This window comes from Bombus flavifrons, chromosome 10 (genome assembly GCF_040668555.2).
Source record: "Bombus flavifrons isolate JBK064 chromosome 10, iyBomFlav1_principal, whole genome shotgun sequence".
Taxonomy (NCBI): domain Eukaryota; kingdom Metazoa; phylum Arthropoda; class Insecta; order Hymenoptera; family Apidae; genus Bombus; species Bombus flavifrons.
This window is the reverse complement of record NC_138451.1, coordinates 8,127,494-8,142,501: the sequence shown is the minus strand read 5'-3', so window position 1 is coordinate 8,142,501 and position 15,008 is coordinate 8,127,494. Positions and strand designations below refer to the sequence as shown.

The 15,008-nt window shown below is 37.1% G+C and overlaps 2 protein-coding genes across 3 annotated transcripts in view; one reads left to right on the top strand and one right to left on the bottom strand.

Annotated features, from left to right (window-relative positions):
* neur (E3 ubiquitin-protein ligase neur) overlaps nt 1-15,008 on the top strand; it is a 122,722-nt gene that overhangs the window by 2,436 nt on the left and 105,278 nt on the right. The window contains exon 1 of one of the 2 annotated variants that reach the window (XM_069122419.1): nt 5,758-5,899. The exons of the other annotated variant lie outside the window; for it this stretch is intronic. Within the exon in view, the coding sequence (XP_068978520.1) occupies nt 5,866-5,899 (34 nt within the window). The 5' untranslated portion in view covers nt 5,758-5,865. Of the gene's footprint in view, nt 1-5,757; nt 5,900-15,008 lie in introns of those variants that run through there. 2 annotated transcript variants of the gene reach the window in all.
* On the bottom strand, nt 6-5,663 carry LOC138184454 (uncharacterized). Its single transcript, XM_069122440.1, has 5 exons — nt 5,514-5,663; nt 3,603-4,158; nt 2,078-2,254; nt 1,187-1,301; nt 6-394 (listed from the first exon to the last, which is right to left on the bottom strand). The coding sequence occupies exons 2-5, from the start codon at nt 3,661-3,663 to the stop codon at nt 280-282; spliced, it is 468 nt and encodes a 155-aa protein (XP_068978541.1). The 5' UTR covers nt 3,664-4,158; nt 5,514-5,663; the 3' UTR covers nt 6-279.

The window sequence follows — 15,008 nt, the reverse complement described above, 5'->3', positions numbered from 1 at the left end:
GGACCTTTAATTTTTTTTTTTTTTTGATTATAATAACTTTCGTTTGATATATTGGATAAATGCAATAATTTACGAACGATAGCCAAAAAGCTTTCGTTGTATCACTTACGAGTTATCATTTTCGTTTTCTTATGTCTTTGGTCCACAGCTAAATTGGTCAGGTTACTGATATACATTCGAACTGGTCCGTTATATATATAGAGGTGATCGTTTTTCGTTTGATATATACAATAATTATCTATATTTTAATTAACGCGAATTTTACGTTGATCATCCTCGTCAAATTAGTCCAAGGAAAATCGATAAAGTTAAAAGCACGAGCGCAACTGCTCGCCGTGTGGATCCATTGCAAGCATCCGCATCGTTGCAAGACTGCACGCATCCACGAACGTATCTAGGAAATTATAATCTACGATCAGTATTTTGCATATTATTTTATCACATGTATGGTTTTATTATCGACTTCCACTAATAATATGTAGTTTATATATTATAGCAATTAAAGGAGACAGCTCTACTTCCTAGTAATTTAAATAAATCGACAAGAGCCAACCGAAAATCAAATCACTTTTTAATATTCTACTAATATAGAATAATAATATAATTCAATATTCAAATATAATTCAAATATTAGAACTGTCTCCTTATTGCTGCAGATATAATTAAACAGCTATAGCCAACTTAAATACTTTGTCTTAAACATCCTAATATTTTAATTGCTATTGATCAACACGTGTCGCATTAATCATCTAAGTAACATTGCTGATGCAAATGTGATCGCATTTTTATTTTCGTGCATTTTGACAAACTGATTTAGAAGCGACTAAAATTCACTGCCAGAGAAAGAAGAAATATCGAGAGTTACCATGGCAACATTAAAAAGAAAAATTTGATTGGAATTTCTTTGGAATATCGAGAAAAAACTATGTCAGTATAAATAATTGCAACGTATAAATGCAATTTGTTTTATCGAACGCGTTCCGTGAAGCAAAGTACGTATTGATTAAAATTAACGTATACAGTCGTAATCACCTAGTTTTTATTTTTTTTTTTTTTCTCATCCGCAATCGTGTCAGAGGTCGTAGTAATTATAATAGGGGTCAATTTCAGACATGGTAACTCTTGCAATTAGCGCGGAGTGAAAAAAAAACGAAGTCAAATTATGTTTCTCCACGATCTCACTTACTTGTCGTCGAAATAGAACCCTCCGCAATGTGACATTCTTATGATTTCGGAGTCGGTCGTCAGAGTTCCGCTGTCCAGCGCGCAGCTTCTCACCGTCAAAGAGACCCCGGATTCGTCTAATTGATCACACGTTAATTACAAACATAGTTTTCATCTGTTCGCCTGCTGTTGCCCCGCCGAAAACTCGAGGAAATATAAAAGTCGAAAGTTTTGTCGCAGTTGAGGTTCGCGTGGTATGTTTTTTCGCTTCGATGTTGGAGAAAATTCGAAACTTTATGCAGACTCAATTTTAGATACGAATTATTTTCACCTCGTCTTTTTAATGAAAATTATTTGTATGAAATGCGAAAAAATATCGATGTCTGTGTTTCAATGTAACATTACAATAGTTTCCAATGAAGCCAGCGAATAATTATAACGGTGGTGACACAACCACCAAAATTATATTTTTTAATTATTTCAAAATTACTCTAACGTAAATTTAATTTCTATTCGAATCAAGATTTAAAGATTACCTACACGAAGCTAATTGTTTTCTATTATTTTCGAAAGGCCACAATCTGCAAGCATAATCTGTAGTATTTTTCTGCAATTATTTAAAATGAATCTACTAATTTTCTCGAACGATATATTTTTTACAATTATCTCCACAGAGGTACGGTTCTTTTTTAACATTTTTCAAACGTTTTAATCTGGAAACATACATAGGGAAATTTCACGAGATTATTCAGAATAAATTTGGTGATTGTTTCGTGCGATATATTAACTTTTCCGCTGGTGAAACCTCCGTGAACAGACAGTACTGTACCCGCAGGCACAGTGTATTCGTTGAACAGACAGCGCTGAAAGGGGTTAAGGGCCACTCGTGATTACAAAAAGAGGAAAGTTTTACCATATATTCCCGCTATTTTGATGCACGCAGTCGCGGGGAAAAGACCATCGCGCCCTTTGCGACCTCCTAAGCATGGCGACTCCAGGAAGGCCAGACTCCCGTTGTTGTGAAACGGATCGTCACAGGGCTTGTTGTCGCCGTCGATCGACACGCACTTGAAACAATCGATGGCCCAGCCTAATGCGTCAAAGTTGAAATAAAATAGAAAATTATTATTAATTCTAAAAATATTAGGTGATTCGCTGAAGTATACATATATCTAGTAGTTGAGCTGTTCAATTGGGCAATTTATTTTTAAATTTCACGATTGGTTATTAAAATTTGTCTTGGAATTATTTATATCATCTGTTTGCGATGAATAAAATTATAGACGCAAGTCATTTGTTCGTTGAGAAGTAAAACGGTAATCATGTAATTACCTGCATAATGAAATTGAGGAATTTACAAACGATGGACTTGTGAGAGTCTCGTATAATAATTCATAAATGTTTGTACAATAAATTTGTCTCATTAATCGTCATTTTAGAATTTCTGAAAAATCATGAAGTGTTTGTTGGGTTTTCCTTCTTCAGGAACTCCCATGTTTTGAGATTTTGGTTATTTCTCTTTACATTCAGGCGCATTGGTTTTTTACCTTTGACCTTCGTCTTTTTTAATTTCCCATACATGTTTTAAAAGTAGGAGAACCGTAATAATGTGAAAATTATTCACATTTGCGACCTATTCCCTTGATTTTTGGCCCTTGATTATTCATCTTGAGATATAACGAACTTTGAGATATAACTTTTCATGCAACCTTTTAGTTTCTTATCACTCTATTATCTTAAACCTAATACACAACTCTATATAAATTAATATAAAACAGTTCGTTCCTTTCCAACAAATAAATTTCTAATCCTATACTTACAATTTGTTTAGAAACTAATTAAGTGTCTTACGTGTATTCACTGCTATAACAACGCGCTAGACAATGCGCAGAATTACACATATAATTACAATGCGGAATATTACATATATAATTTTACTAGCTATTAATCGTTACTGAGGAATTGAAGCTACAATTTTCACTCAATACACGATAGGTACAACATGTCTTTATTGAATCGGCCTGGTAATCCTTGTCACTCGATGTGACTCGATGTTACAAGACAAGGAGTTACTACTAGAATTGATAAACAACGCCTGTAACGAATACCAGATAAATGTTACTAAGAGTATCAGTGTGGTTTTAAGAATTGCAAAAACAAGAACTGTAAAACTTGTTATTTCTTGATATTTCTAGTGTTAAAAGCGACAAAACCAAGGAATCTACCGATGCTACTTAACTATCTATGAACGCCACATTAATATTCTCTGAGATATCTAAAACCTGTTATCGTAAAGGATTTGCTACTTCTAATGTCAAAAGCTGTAAGATACGTAAGTCAAGGAATGTACCAATGCTACCTAGATATCTACAAACATCGCGCTAATGTTATTTGAGACATCTAAAGATTATTCTACTCTGTTGATAAAAAGGACTGACCTTCCGATACGAGGAGCGCGATCAAGGCAAAAGCGAGGATCCAGGAGAGGCCAGTATCCATCTTTGTCCAAGCGTTGAACGCTTCTCCCCGGATGTACGATCGCCTGGTTGCCGTCAGCTGCTGAATGCCCGAGGCCACGAGTCGAGTTCCTCCAGAACTGTCATGTCAGACAGAAGAAAAAAAACCGATGTCGACTACGAGAGATCAACGTCTTCCTAGACGTGAATCGAATCGGACCGAAAAATCCATATAGAGAAGAGATATTCGCCTTGCTACGTTCCTCGAATCCACGTATCACGTTTCCAACGACCCGCACTTATGTTTTGCCGTTGGTTACCAAGGTGATGATTTCCTCGTCGTCGATTTCCAACCTTTCTCGTAGGGATTCGTATCCCGATCGATGATCTCTCGTGATGACTTTCTTCGTTGTAACGCTCGTACAAAAAAAAAAAGAAAACGTCGCGAACACCAGTTTTAAAGCGTTCGTTCTTCTTTCGTCGAGTCGCTTTGGCGACTGAACTGACCTAGCTGGTACGCAGTAGGGAACTTCATAGGCTGGAACAGTTTGTAATTGCGTGATACTGTTTTCCGACTAAACGACGAAACGGGAGATTGCCGCACGCGAATTGTGGGCGCAGTTGCGACTTACAGGTGCGCACAGTCGCGCGGATGTTTCGTTTACTGGTCCTGTATTGGTTCACACGTGCAGTGTAGTGGAAAGTGAGTCGTTGTGGGATTTTGGCGTTTAGTAGTGGGTAATGGGTGATGGGTGTTGCTGTTGGTGATCATACGGTATGAGGATGGTTACTGGTTCGTTCAGGTGTACAAATAGTAATCGGAAATGTATACTTACGCGTAATATGTAGCGTGGGAAATTATATTAATTAGAGGATTATGATATAGAATGGATTTTGAATTTTAGAATTGAATCAGAATTGAATAGCATCGAAATGTGTATCGATGAAAGTAAGAGATAGTACACTGGATAATAGAATAATTATAATAAACGTAGACTATATAATAAATATATATGTTTAATCAAGAAAGAAATTCTATTTTAAGATCAAGGTTTATTATGTTCTGCGAAATTATAATGGTGTATGAAAAGAAAATATAGTTCATTTCGTAAAGGTGTAATATGTAAATAATAGAAAAGGGTATCTTGTTCGTAGTATCGCCGGACTATTCACTAATTCATGCACACTGATGTTAGGTGACTATATAACAAGGTGTCTCAGGGGAAATTTTGTTATTCTAATACACTTTCCAAGTCATCTTAAATGCAACAATTACTAATTAGATATATTATATTTATGGTAAAAAAAGTTCCCCCACGTTGTTTTAACGCAACTTTAAACATATATATATTTCGTTATCAACTACAAATTATACGAACAGTATTTAGTATACAATTTGTCATCCACATTTATTTATAGTATTCTCTATAGCACAGTGGTATTTCCCCTGATACATACTATATAAATACAGAGGTTTCTAAAGAGAGATACGAAGGCCACAAGTGAAAATCATGATAAATCACATTTTCTATGAACAATTTTGAAATTCAATTTGCTATCGACAAATTTCATATTGAAACATCTTTTCATTTGATTTTGGAATGAGATACATGCTTTTAGATGCTATTGGATATTTAAAAGATATTAATGACACGATTTATATATATACATAGTCTAATACCAATTAAGTCAAATAGTTGTTGAATAAAACGATAATCCATTCTTGTAAAACACTGTGGTTTTATCACTTATCTTTAGATGTCGTGTCACGTTAAAATATTTCTTCGTAGCTAAAAAGTCAACAAAAATATGGTCTTCGTGTCTATGATCAATAACTTAGAAATTTACAAAGGCTACACGATTATTCGACATTAATAACATTCTTCGTATTACCTTATTAATTAAATACGGTGTGCTGGTTAGTAGGAGTGTTATTCGGCAGACGGTCTCGTTGGGAAATACTCGGTGAGAGAGGCCGTGCACGGAAGAACGCGGCGAGATAACAGGGGATGGATTCAAAATAGCGCGGGTCGCGCATGCGCAGATGATCGCGGGCCAATCACCTCGTTGCTCCGAAGCGGCCGTCCGTCTCTGTCGTAGCGACACTGCGGGTACACGATGTGATAGTATTTTTCGAAAAATGTGTCGGTCTTTCGCGCACTCATGCATCCGGTTTTTCACGTGAGCCCGCCGCGATCACCGAGTGCTTTGTCTCGTGCTTGGCATCACCGTCGGCGTGAGAATAATGGGCCAGTCGTCGAGCAACACCGGGCACAGCGGTGAGTCCCTCGATTTCACATCCGTGTTTGTAATCGTGTGTTGTCGGCCCTCCAGACGTTTTTTCGAATCGCACTGAACGCTTGACATGTGTCAACTGCGAGGGCTCTTGATTTTGCTGCCAGCTCCTGCGCAAGTTTCGTTGACTTTTTCCGTGGCATTGCGTCGTTTGCAGCGAGAACCTTCTCGGCCAGGTCGAGTTCTCGCCGAGACAACGCCAGCTTTTTCTCGATTAATTCCGATGATCACACGCTGGCGTTTGAGGTTATGTCAATGGTCACATCGATGTAACGGTGATCGCGGAATCGTCTCTCGGCTTTATCGTGACACCGCGTTACGTGACATCTCGATGTTTTCCATCGTCATGCTTTCATTTTCCGATATTTCTTTTCCTCGTTTCGATGATACCGTTTGCTCGTCATCGATTGTCGATTTAACTGCCGCAGTGGTTGAATGTGCGCAAAACGATCGTTATCGCCATAGCGTTCTTTTTTAAATTCAGCTGATCGGTCAGTTCGATACTTTTTCGCCAATCATATCGGTTTATGAATTTTATGACTGCACGTACATTCAGGATATCAACAATGCATTTGTTTTTTTCCATTGTTAAAATCGGTCGAATTGCCGATGAATTATCGGAATTCTTTATGTAATTTTCCATAGATATGGAGTCGTTTGAAGACCAACACCAACAGCCAACAGAGTTTGTTGTAACCGTTGAACATGAATGACTTTTGTAGTTTTTAGGTGTCGTACTTTTTTTAATGAAATGTTACTATACATAGTGGTAATTATATCAGCTCAGTGTAGAAACTCAGTTGCGTAATAATATAAATATATATAAATACTTGATTGGGTGTTTAATTACTATTGGCATAGTTTAATAGCCGAAGTGATATACGAGAAGAAATGTGTGGAAGAAAATAGATAGTTTAGATATTATTATAATTGATCAGATCCTTTGATAATTTAACAAAATACACAATTAATTCTTAAATTCGAGATTAGCTAATATGTTTCCCTTTTTTATCGACCGATCATCCGAATAGACCGTACGTAGGCGACATCTGCTTCGAAGTATGTACATTCGCAATTTACCTCGTCGGTAATGATGAAAGTATATTATTTTGTACTATTGGAAAATTTAAATTCTTTATTTAAAAATATTAACAACGGTATAAGTAATACGAAGAATATAGTAATTGGTTTCGAAAAAAATTATTTAATTAAATTAATAAAATAGATAAAGCAATTACTTTTAATTTTTTCATTTAATCTTGTTATATGTACTTTGAATTAATTCTTTGTTAATATGTTGCTGATATATAATCTATTTTAGTATATTAATTACATTTGTCATAACTTTTTAATTAAATTCTTTAAGTTGCGACTAATATAATTCTTAGTTGTGTTTTCTTTAATTTGATAACTAAACGATTAAGCTTTCATTATTTGTGGCGAGTATTCGTGGAAAATGAGTTATCCAGATATTTTCCTCGCATTCGGTGAAGCATTATGCGTTGAAAAATCAACAAAGCTTCGTATCGTTGTCCAATTATCTTAATAATGAAACAGGCAAACAACGAGAACACGTTACGATCAAATAAAAAACTTTTTCTTGCTATAATGCACACAGCAGCTGGACATATTACAAATAAAAGCATATGGGAATCGGCGAATTCATTAACCAAATAATATCTCATATTTAAAAGTAAAATATGAAGTACGAACATATCCACAACGATATATCTACCCATACTCTAAATCTACATATAAAATGAACAATTAGATGCACACCCTATAGACTGCGGATATTTACGCATTCGTGAGAAATTTGATGTTCCATCACATAATATAAAATATCCAAAGAATGGCACTCTTTAAAATATCCAACAGCTGAAACGAACCTCTACCTACGATAAAATTGCATAAATAGCCGCAATTAAATAATCACATATCATTAAAATGTATATTCTTTATGTAGAACGCAGATGTACATATAAATGATTATTAGTCATGATCGGTGATTTATCTAAAAAATTTCTCCTTCTTTATGTCTCTCAATTTTTATACAATATTTTGCACTTACCCTAAAAATATTCCGTATAAATACTTTTACAGAGAAAGAGTACTGACACTATATTATATACTTAATTAACACTCTCACAATTTATTAAAATAGCATCGGCTCTCTAAAGAAGTTGGCAATTTCGTCCAACACCGCACAGAATTCTCTGTTTTCACGCGAATCATCCGTACAAACAGATCACCGGCTCTGTTAATTAATCGAGGATCGGCGGACGAGACGTTTCCCTTCCGTACAAATATTTTGCCAGCTGCGTTTCTTGCCGCGCGTCCATCAGTACCAGCAAACCGGCAACACCTTTCGATTTCATTTCGTACGATGGTTCGGGCTTGCAAGATGGTATGCGAGGTAGTGGCTTGAAACACAGGTACCCCAAGGTATAGCTTGGCGTGGGCCACAGATGTTATTGTCATATGGCAGACACACGGCTCTCGGGATTCGGAGCTGTAAAACCGCGACTCTCCAGGTCCAAGAAATCCTTCTGTGGTAGCCAACGCGCCGCTGTTATATTAATCTAATAGACGTCACGCGACCAAAACTGATAGAACCGGTCGATTTAACTATCGGAATAGCCCAAACGATGTTCAATCTTTTCAATCTTTTCTGGATTCTTTGCAGTTTTTATGCAATTGGATAGGATGAATTTCTGAGAAAAGTTTGTCTATTCCGTACGATTCTTTGTTCGTGGCTTCGTAGGTTTCTTCTTGGTGGATTTATTCTCAGAAACTTTAAATTCTCAGAATTTGTTTTCTGAATCCCCGAGAACATTTTTACGCAAGGTACGGGCGATCGTAGTTTCCTTTCGGATCGTGGTTCCACTTTTTAGTTTCGTTTAATTTTCGGCACGAGGCACGAGTGATTGTTCTTTCTCGTTGCATCTTTCGAAGCACAGTGGGTCCGTAGGAAAATCTAGCGATTTTTCGAAAGTGACGTTTCTCTTTCCTCGCATCATCCACTTTTTGCATCTGTACGCGTGTAGCTGTCCGGGAAAACTGAAACTTTTGTACGAGATTCTTGTATCTGTTTTAAAGAAAATACAAGTGCCCATCCTCCTCTTGCTCAGTCTCAACTTGTTCGAAGTTTCGTTAGAAATTTCTGGGAACGCAGAAGCAGTTCTCAAGCTGTGCGCGAATTTTTCGAAAAAACAGACGATTCAAATTTCTTAATCCTCTAATACTTCTTAACCCTGTCGCGTTCTTATCGTCATTTTCGATTTGAAATTGTATCGTTGCAACGTTAAAGGATATGTTCAGTTCGGATTAAAATATAGGAAAATTCTTTTCGATGGTATCTACGTGATCGCTGGTTTCGATTTTACGCTAAACAAACATCCTCAATTCTACCAAATGTCCAAATCGGACAAATTGTGAATGTAAACAACTAAATAAAAAAAAAATAAATAAATAAACATCCTCTGGAAACATCGGAAATTCTCTTCCTTTTTCTAAAATCAGGACGAGATTGAGATATGAAAATGCGAGTATCATAGCGGACTCGTATATCGTTTGAAAACTTTTAACTAATTCGAAAGTTTCAGAACGAAAGCAGGAAAATGGACGAATGAAGGAAACGAGGAAATTGGCAGCAATTTAAAAAGAGTGTCGGTCGTCTCGTTAACGTAATCGATATTACGTTCGCGAATGGCGATTGATTAATTACGAGCGGAAACGTAGCGACGTGTACGAGGTCAAAGGTAAAACTTCCGGGGAACGACGGAGGAAAACTCGTAGACGATGCAGCGACTGGGGTTCAGGGCAGCGACCCAGTTCTCATATGTATTTATACCAGAAGACGCTATGCCGGTTGCGTGTGGCCATTTTGAAGTGGCAAGAGGAGAGAAAGGGAGCAACGGGGCGAGCCGAGGAAAGACAGGGAGAAAAGAGAACCGTCTCGTGCGTCACGAGACACGCCACAGGGGCTAATGAATCTGGAAATTTAATTCCGACTTGTGCGGGAAAACCGACGGCGGGGCGAATGTGTTGCGCACCGAGTAATTTTGCCGCCACTGGATTATTTATAGATAAGCAACAAGTAATGGAAGACTCTTTTTAACCTTCTGCGGTTACACTTCTCGTTCAGATGTCTTGGGTTCTAGGACATTTCCTATTTTTAGGAAAACTTTGACGTCGGATGAGAATTTTGAATTCCAACATTGCTGGATTCGGTTAACATTACCGTTTCCGAGAATTTTGTTACTTCGATTCGATGGATGCGCGGCGCGTAGATGAGAATTTTCAGGAGTTTTGTCAAGCTCGTTATTTTCATTTCATCGCACTCGTGTTTCTATAATAAACCATTTTCCTATTGTATCATAGAGGTAAGACAATTATGTAATAGAAATAACGTGTTGGATATTTTATGTTGGAGATTAATTAATGGAAATACGTAAATGGATAGACGTCTGGTCAATTTGAAATAGAACTTGCTTTTCTGTTTTTATAGAGTTTTTAATATCGCACGTAACTTGTTGCTAGAAATACGTTCGAGAAAGATGAATAGAAATTTCACTGGCTAAATTACGTGCTTACTATGTTTCTTTTAGAAGGGAATATTAATCGCGGAATTTTATGTTTTCCATTCTTACGGTATAGTGTTTTGAATTGTATTTAGAATATGTCGATCGTCCGAGGTTCGTCAGATTTCATGCAAATGTGCAAACTTTCTTTTTGTTATTTATGCAATCGCGCAAATCGTTAACGAAGGAATCACGTAATAGCAAATTTTTCATATTTCTTGGAGCGCGCAGTTACGCAAGAGTTCGAAAACTTGGCGAGGGAAATTAAATGCACACGGGAGTTTCAGAAAACTTGGTTATTAACTGCGAAAAGAAGTTTTACAGTTACTGAGTGGACCGTAAAGTCGAGGAAACAAAGTAAGAAGTTCGTTCGAGATTCGTGATCGATGAGAACTGCATACGTTTTCGTGTCAGAGGTAACTTAGTTTATCCATTTAGAAAATTAAATTATGCATATACTGTCGTCCAACCAACAAGTAGCGTTCAAGGTAGAAAATCAATGCAAATAGACTTGCATTCTTTCTGCGATCTCCATATTTTATCTTAAATAATACCGCGGATATTTATGCAACTTTTTATTTTTTTAAATACATACGAGTGAAGAAATGAAATTGTTTTACGCGTTGAATATTATAATGAGTAATCTAATTCCTATGTACATATTACGTTCACTGTGTGTATTTTTGTACCTTTAAATTGTCCATAAATATATCAAATCCTGCAGTCCAGTTATGAGTAGACTCGTTCGTATTTCATAGTTTCCGTTTCTTATTTTCGATATACAACGAGTAAGCTAGGGACTCGGTAGAAAATTGGTTTACCTATCAAGATTATATAGAAGCAAAAATCATCATGCTTTGGATCGTATTTTGAGCATTCTGAGAAATTTTGTAAATTCTGCAAATTTTCCATAAATGCATAACAATTCTCGGCCTACGCATCCTTTCGAATACAATTTCTTCAGACCTCTCTTCATCATCAATCAAACGTCAATAAAATTCTGTTTTCTAGACTGCGGATTTTTAAATGTTCATGGAAAATTGAAGGTGAAAAAATGCGCACGATCCACATAACACCTAAAATATCCAAAATATTTATTATAACACACATGAACAGATGAAACAAATTTCTACCTGAACTCCATTCGTTAATTAGTAATGTTCGTAAAGGTATAAGAACACATAAAAATCCGTGCTCCTTCAATTTCGTGAAAACTCCATCAACCGTATCAACGCCATAAAACGTCTCGGAGAGCTCGTCGTTTCCGGCTAATCGGAATCGTCTGGTGGCCGATGACGTTTTCGTTACGAGATTCGCGTGGCTTGCACAATCTCGAGCGTTGTCCCCCGATCGTCGAGTTTCCCAGATTCACGGCGATGTTTTCGTTTCGCCAACATCTCTTGGGTAGAGAAAGACGATCTATAAATCTAAGCTGCGAGAGGGATCCTCCCACGCGTCTTGGCCCAGCTGATCTCAGGCCGAAGCGTCGCACAATGAATCGCCTTTAAAGCTCGTCTATTTACCGTCCTTCTGTGCAACCGGGCAAAAAGAAAATCTGCGAAACAGTTGCGCGCGGTTTAAAGCCAGGTTGCCAGGGAAAAAATAGAGAAACAGATTTTGTTGCGCAAGAGTGACGACCTTTGTCAGCCGTTTGTGACTCGAGAGACATTGTCAGGTAGAGGTTCGTGGCACTTTGTAAAATCGATGGAAATTTGGAAACTGTCGGTGGATCGCAGGAAACACGTGTGATTTGTTGGGTGAAATGCCTGAGAAATTTAAGGTTTCAGGAGACGGTCGATCAATTTACGTACTTGGAAATCGTGAAGTTTGTTTTATTTTACGTGTAACGCAAATAGGAATTTAGTAATGCGTGGAATCGATAGAAATCTGGAGACTCTTTAACCGAGTCATGGAAAACACGCGAACAAACCAGCTGAAATATTTTCGGGGGATTTAGATTCTGTGAAATTTTGAAGGATGACAATTAATCGTTTGCAAAATTGCATCGCGTTAAGGGGGGGGGGTAAGGTTAATTCGTACAAAATAAGGCATGTTTTTGTGAATTATTTGTGACGACACAGTTAAAATCTCTTTATTAAAACCAATAGTACATTAAAGTATGACATTCGAAGAATATTGTATAAAATTTTCACGGAGAAATATTAGAAAATACGGCAATGGCAGCAATTATTCGGACGTGTCTCGGAAAAAAGGTAGAATTGCGGTGCCCCTGATAACTTGGTGCTGGATTATCTGAAATCAAAAAATCAAAGTTCATTCGTTAGGTAACAGTTTTCCCCAGGTAACGCTGGGAGGGTTTTTCGAAATTTCAATTTTTCTCTTTTTTGGAACACTTTGAAGGGATAAATTAGCCGATTTTGCGAAAATTTGCGGCTAATTTTGAATTAACAATGAATTATCACGTTGAAGAGGCTTCGTCTCGTACAGAACGTGACAATCGATGCACACGTATTGTTCGCTTCTCGAAATTGAAACTATATGACGATGTACAGATTAGATTCGATCGTACCAGAACCTTGTTAATCGTAAGAAAAGACTATGTTTCAAAAATAACCACGATTTTTCCAAAAGGAAAGTAAAAGAGCAAGAATTAAGCAAATTTTTCCACCATCGTGGTGCTTAAAGAACCTTAATTTCTACGCTACGATATAACAGCCACGATAACCACGCGTTTCGCCGTTAAATTTATTTTTATCGACAATCGTGGAAGAAAAAAACGTAGAAATACAAGCAGGTGTGGATGCCAACCGAATGATATAAACCTGCGACAACAACCAAATTCGTATGGATAAACCGCGATAAACGAGACGTTCTGCTCGTAAAACGAACGATCTTATATTCCACGCCCTACACAGTCGAGAAGCGTGACCTTTTTCTCGAACAGACAGTCGAAACGAGCTGTATTTCGCGATGGCACGAGCACGGATGTAGTTTATTGACGGATGATTCCGATCGAACGTCACTTCGCCTGAACGAGAAGCGAAACAGACGAATCTACACACACGCGAGTAACCAGAAATAAAACGGTTCCAGGCTGTACGATTGCGGGTTCGACTTGAACCATTCACGAGCCGCTGCTAGTCTTATTTATTTACAGACACCGGATTAATTTAGCGCCACTTCCGGCTACTGGACAGAACATCGAAACCATCAAGTGTTAGCGTAATTCGCGGGTCACTGATTAGTTTCGTGTTACCAGATATCGAATCACTTTCTGGCTGTTGTCTCGGCAAACGAGTGAGAAATTTCGTGGACATTTTCATGGCTGCGAAAAAATTTGTTTAAATCGCGCTTATTAAGTCTGCGATTGTTACAATTCGATGTCTGAAAAATAATCGTAAGAATCGATGTATCTTTGAATTTTGAAAGAATTGTTCTAATCTAGTCGGTTAGCTTTTACTTTGCTGCGTGCAACGTTAAGCTCGCCATGATTTCTCCAACACATATTGCATATAAAGGAAGTAAAGGAAGTTTGCACAGGGAAGATGTGTTTTTGAAGAAATGAACATGCAAAGAACAATTTTAATTTTCTAAATTGACCTACGTAATTGTAATCTACAAAAATCTAGCAACTTGCCGTGAAACCGTAATGTGTGGAAAAACTCCGCAGCCTCGTATGCGTTCGAAATCAACGTTGAATTTTTAACCAGGACCCAGTTACCAGGAACGTCGGTCGTCGGCATCAAATTGTATCAAACAGACTTAGAATTGGACACGCCAGACTCACACACGCATATCTAATACCAAAATCTAACTCATCAGTGTGCGACATCTGCAATTGTCAAATTACCGTCAAACACATCCTCTTAAATCTCCCTGAATAGAATTACTCTCGCAACAAATATCAAATCAAAGGAACTTTAGGCGAAAATCTCTGCGATAGAAACCAAGTTTCACACGTTTTCTTGTCTCCGAGAAAATACCGCCGTTTAACAAAATCTGATTAAAATACAATCGAATAGAATAATACCTATACATATAAAAAGAAAACTTTATTCCAATTTTCCAAACGTTTCGCACAAGTTATCCACATTATACTCACATGTATCGTACTGTTATTAGGTTGTCCGAAAAGTTTCTTTCGTTTCGTAAGATCATAATAGATGTATAACAATTTCTGTTTTATATTATTTTATTGAATTAAGTATGATCTATTTCGTATATTTCTATTATTACGTTCGTGCATAATTCAATAAACTAATATAAAACAAGAAACATTGCGCGTCTATTATTTCCTTATAAAACGAAAGAAACGTTTCGCACAACCTGATATATTGTACCCACCTGTTTGTGAAGTTTAATCGTTTTATCACAAAATTTGTTACCGTTAGCAAAAAAATGTCCAACAGGTCTAAATGTTCAAGACCTTTCATTAAATATTCTACCGTTTAATGTCAAGGATGTATGTTCCACGTGTTAATATATAATATATTCATTATGCGTGTTAATTAGTGCGCGTTCACGCACGAACTCGAGCAGAGAGCGTACG

Coding starts and splice junctions, on each gene's coding strand:
- LOC138184454 (XM_069122440.1), bottom strand. CDS start 3,663: ATGGATACTGGCCTCTCCTGGATCCTCGCTTTTGCCTTGATCGCGCTC. Junction 1,302..2,077: donor CAAAATAGCGGGAATATATG/GTAAAACTTTCC, acceptor GTGATCAATTAG/ACGAATCCGGGGTCTCTTTG. Junction 395..1,186: donor GGGTTCTATTTCGACGACAA/GTAAGTGAGATC, acceptor ATAATTTCCTAG/ATACGTTCGTGGATGCGTGC.